The sequence below is a fragment of the Alosa sapidissima genome, chromosome 10 (genome assembly GCF_018492685.1).
Source record: "Alosa sapidissima isolate fAloSap1 chromosome 10, fAloSap1.pri, whole genome shotgun sequence".
Classification (NCBI taxonomy): domain Eukaryota; kingdom Metazoa; phylum Chordata; class Actinopteri; order Clupeiformes; family Clupeidae; genus Alosa; species Alosa sapidissima.
In genome coordinates, this window is record NC_055966.1 from 29,429,425 (window position 1) to 29,434,424 (window position 5,000).

Below are 5,000 nucleotides of genomic sequence, written 5' to 3' on the forward strand. Positions count from 1 at the left end.
GGACCCAACTCAGACACTCATAGGCTGTGGATTTACAACTGACATTCATTCAACCATCACTCTGCAGCCATGTATATAAAGATGGGTGGAGGCTATTACAGCGTATATAATGATGCTGCAGAATGATATACATGTACAGGTACTGTATGCTCCAGATTTCACCATTACTGATCTAGTGAGCGATGCTTTCAGCTAAATATACAGTGGTGTCATTGGACGGACAGCGATCACTAACTCCAGAGTCCAGACTGGCATGTTTTGTACCGACAGGGCTGGATGGGCACTCAGAAAGGCTCACCAGTCCTCCAGTGGCTCTCACCTTCTCAGGGTTGTACGTGACAGAGAAGTCCGGATTCACAAACAAGATGTTCTCTGGTTTCAGGTCGGTGTGTGTCAGCTTGTTGTCATGGAGAACTGTCAAGATTGAATTCTATAGTTAGGTTTTTTTGTTTGCTTGTTTGTTTGTTACCATAGCAAACTGTATCGGTGATATCATTTTATTGTTTATTAGTTTGATAGCACTCCATTGTTACATATGTTGTTGTCATGCAGAGTTGTCTAGGCAGTAGAACTCTGTTAATCATGGACAGTTGTCATGGAAATAGAACTTTATTCGTTGTCATGGATTACTTTCAGAAGTAGAATGAAATAGAAATACATCCAAAAAAGTATGAAGCAATGTTGAACATGTATATCTATGAATAGTACTATTACTGTTGGGTTGATTATGGATTATTGGTTGGGTTTGTTAGTGTCTCACGGACTAATGTACTCCATGTTTTGTGTTTATCATTGACCATTGCTAGGAAATGCAAAACCATTGTATCCATCTTCTGTAATTCTGTATTAGTTACACTGTATAGTTTGTAAAAAAGTGCTCATGGTGGAGATGGAACTCCTTAATCTGTCCACTGAGAAGCAGCACACCCTGCTGGCTAAAGTCAGCCATGACCACTGAGAAGCAGCACACCCTGCTGGCTAAAGTCAGCCATGACCACTGAGAAGTGACCAAGAGAGTGCAGAGCGAAGAGGATTCCAACAGACTTTTGAAACATGTTGTTGGGTTTCTGTTGGTGGTGTAAAAACATTGCACGCCATATTCTCTCTCTCTCTCTCTCTCTCTCTCTCTCTCTCTCTCTCTCTCTCTGTGTGTGTGTGTGTGTATCTGCATGTTTGAGTTTCAATTAATCTATTCACCTTATTCCTTAATCCGTCCGGTTTTCATCTTCTGTCCATTCTGTTTACATTATAACTTAGTGCAGTCTCAGCAGACTACCTAGAATATGCTTCAACTTATATTTATTTTGAAATGTTGACAATTCTGGACTCAATATAGATATTCTATATAATATATGACTGACAAAAATAATATAAAAGTTTGCTTTTACGTGGCTTAGGATACGTCAAGCACAGTCTACATTATAACTTAGACTACTTAGAATATGTTTCAACTTATATTTATTTTGAAATGTTGACAATTCTGGACTCAATATAGATATTCTATATAATATATGACTGACAAAAATAATATAAAAGTTTTTACGTGGCTTAGGATACGCACATTCAAGCACAGTCTACCGCCACATTCAAACCAATACAACGCAGCGTGTGTGTTTGTGTGTGTGTGTGTGTGTGTGTGTGTGTGTGTGTGTGTGTGTGTGTGTGTGTTGTAGTGTCTGACTCACACTGCACGGCGAGGCAGATCTGCTGGGCCATGTGACGTATCTGATTGACAGGGTAGGGCAGGTAATGATTCTGCTTCATGAAGTCAAACGTGCTGAGAGACAGCAGCTCAAAGCTGATACACATGTGACCATGGTAGTCGAACCAGTCCAGCATCTGCACACAAAAACTGGGTGAGAGAGAGAGAGAGAGAGAATATGTTTGTGGGTATGCAGGGGAGTCACGCCACTCTGTCAAATATGTAGTTTTTTACTTTACTTTGTATTTTACTTTATTGTATGCAATAAACTCAGTATATAAACAATTTTATTATTATTATTATTATTATGATAATAATAAACATGACAGGAAAGAGCGTTTCAGGGACACAGAGATGCATCTCCTCTTGACTGGCCTGCTGATGGGAGCAGCTTTAACTCAGAGGACTTTCATTATTATTATTATTATTATTATTATTATTATTATTGACTGGACAGCTGATGGGAGCAGCTTCAGCTTTGAAGACTCACTGTTTGTGGTCTGGGTCTTGGGCATTGATCCTCTCCAAGACGTTGATCTCCAGATGAGCCGCCTCCTTGTACTTCTCCACGTTCCTGATGATCTTCAGCGCCACTCGCCGTCCAGTCCTGGCAAACATGGACATGAACAGAAAGGAGGACGCTGTGGCCAGACCACTGAAGGGGATTTAAAGGGTTTCAACTTACTTGCTGTGGTCTAAACACTGAACAACCTTTCCAAAGGTGCCCTCACCCAGACTGCCCTCGATCTCATCTAGAACACAGAGAGAGAAATAAAGAGAAATAAAGAGAAATAAAAAGAGAGAAGGGGAAATAGAGAGAGAATATGAAACATGTACTGGTACAACATTGATAACAAGAACAGTCAGGTGACTGCAGACCTTCACCCCATCACAATATTGACCAAAGTGAAACCACATTCCGGCATCTGCACTCTGAGCCAGACACATATGAACACATCTGATCATGGAGGAGGAGTGAGACATGGTGACCTCTGCCTTGTATAAAACATCTGATGTTATGGAGGGTAGAGATTTTAGTCAGGTAAACTGATGTGGTTTGTGTGTGTGTGTCACTGAGTGTGCGTCTGTGTGTGTGTGTGTGCATATGAGTGTGTTTGTGTGTGTGTCTGTGTCTGTCTGTATATGTGTGTGTTTGTGTGTGTGTGTGTGTGTGTGTGTGTGTGTGTGTGTGTGTGTGTGTGTGTGTGTGTGTGTGTGTCTATGTGTGTGTGTGTGTGTGTGTGTGTGTGTGTCTGTCCAGCTGTAAATCTTACATCTCTCCTGAAGCACATCTCCATTCTGGTAAACCAGGTGACCGTGGTTGTCATCCTTCACTGAGGGACTCTCACTCCGCTATAAGCCAATGCCAGGGCAAAGGGCAAAGGGCAAAGGGCACAGAGGAGGAGGCCAAGCATGGTCAGTTCATGTGCCCATCACAGCGGCCATTGGCAGGGGGAGGGGAGGTTATGAGGAAAAGGAAGGGAATAAAGAGGAGAGGTCAGACAGGATTCACATACTGTAGAAAGAGGAGGTGTGTGTGTGTGTGTGTGTGTGTGTGTGTGTGTGTGTGTGCGAGCGTGCGTGCGTGCGTGCGTGTGTGTGTGTGTGTGTGTATGTGTGTGCACATGTGCTGCTGTGATGTTTTAATCATTATCTCATAATGAACTCATACACAGTGATCTCATCTAACTCTAATTGATTTAATTCACCATAGTGATGAGTGGTTGTATGCTATCTCACACATTACACAGCTCATTATGGAGGAAATCTGTATATCGACTAATTGCAAGTGGGTTTTATCTCTTCTGCAACATTAGCTAAGCTGGAGACGATCTCTTACTCGCCTGGAAGCATAACTAGCACAACAAGAGTAAGTTATTCTGATACGACTGTTAGGGGAAATGCCTTCTGTGACCAATCAGAAAATTGAGTTGAGTTAATTGAATAGATTGATGTGTGATAAGGGATTGCTGCGAAGGCCCGACGAGTAGAGTGAGGAGAATGATTTTCATTCCGGTTCGTTCTGAGCATTATTCTTTTTTCGTTTCTGTTACAGTGTTCCAAGGCCTCTCTTCTAAATGGTAACCGGTTAGAACGTTATAGAAGAACGGTTAATAACGTTTCTTTAAAAATTATATTATTTAACATTAATAATAATATAGGCTTTTTAACAGCCTTAAGCTTAAATCAAAGCACAAAGCTGAATTCAGACATGGGGCAAGGTTTGAAAGTAGGCAATTAGCCTATATAATATTAGATCTTCAAAAATGTCTGATAGCCTAACTTCAGGTACAGAAAATGTCCTTGCTTTAAGCCCTGTAATAGCCTATGTGTGGTGCTACCAACTGCATGAAAGGCCTATAGATACTGTATTTTCTTAGTGTCTCTGGTAGCCTATGTTATTTCATAAAATGTTTCAATAATTTAGGGCTACATACTTGGAAAAGGCAGTTAGTGGATAGTTAGTGGAGTTAGTAGATAGTGTTGGATATACAAATCATTATAATCAACTAATAGGTCTAGCCTATTACTGTATACAGGGGAGACACTGATTCATAAGTTCTTCCTAGGGGTCTAGGGAACATTGAGTGGGCAGGTGACTTTACTGTAAAAGTCTATTGACTTTTGAATAATATTCAAAGAAAGGTTATTTGGAACAATAAATACAGTTATTAACCGGTTATCTAAAATTGAAAATAGTGTTTTAACTCTGGAACAAGTGAAATTGGTTTTGTTCCTGTTTTCCGTTACGTTCATCCAAAATATTGTTTATTTCCGGCTTTTTTTCCAGAACTTTGAACTGTTTTAATTAGTGTGTGTGCGTGTGTGTGTGTGTGTGTGCGTGTGTGTGTGTAAGTGTGTGTGTGAGAGAGAGAGAGATAAGGAGAAAGAGAGAGACTACAACACAACACAAGACATCTCACTATTGACCTGGTCAAGGGTCATTCAGTACAGCTGGACAGACACACACACACACACACACACACACACACACACACACACAGAAACCATCAAAGAATGATCACCAGATCCTGCGTTTGATTAAAAAACATTTGTGGTAAACTAAATGTAAACATAAATATAAGCACAAGGATAATACTGACAAACATATCAGATGAAAACATGCTGAGGAGATGAGTTGTCAAACGAAAAGTGAAGGCCCCTTACATTACAACTGCACAAACTTTCAAACACATCTCTTTCATTGACACTTATAACCACATACCTCCACACATGGACATAAACACAGTCAGACTCACACACACACACATACACACACACACACACACACACACAT

At 40.6% G+C, this 5,000-nt stretch overlaps 1 protein-coding gene across 4 annotated transcripts in view; it reads right to left on the minus strand.

Annotated features, from left to right (window-relative positions):
- Positions 1-5,000, minus strand: part of LOC121720786 (dual specificity protein kinase CLK2-like) — an 18,642-nt gene that overhangs the window by 2,390 nt on the left and 11,252 nt on the right. For all 4 annotated transcript variants that reach the window (XM_042107216.1, XM_042107215.1, XM_042107217.1 and 1 more), the window contains exons 2-6: positions 2,977-3,055; positions 2,388-2,454; positions 2,193-2,309; positions 1,686-1,852; positions 320-414 (exon numbers count right to left, since the gene is read on the minus strand). In XM_042107216.1, the coding sequence (XP_041963150.1) occupies positions 320-414; positions 1,686-1,852; positions 2,193-2,309; positions 2,388-2,454; positions 2,977-3,055 (525 nt within the window). The remainder of the gene's footprint in view (positions 1-319; positions 415-1,685; positions 1,853-2,192; positions 2,310-2,387; positions 2,455-2,976; positions 3,056-5,000) is intronic.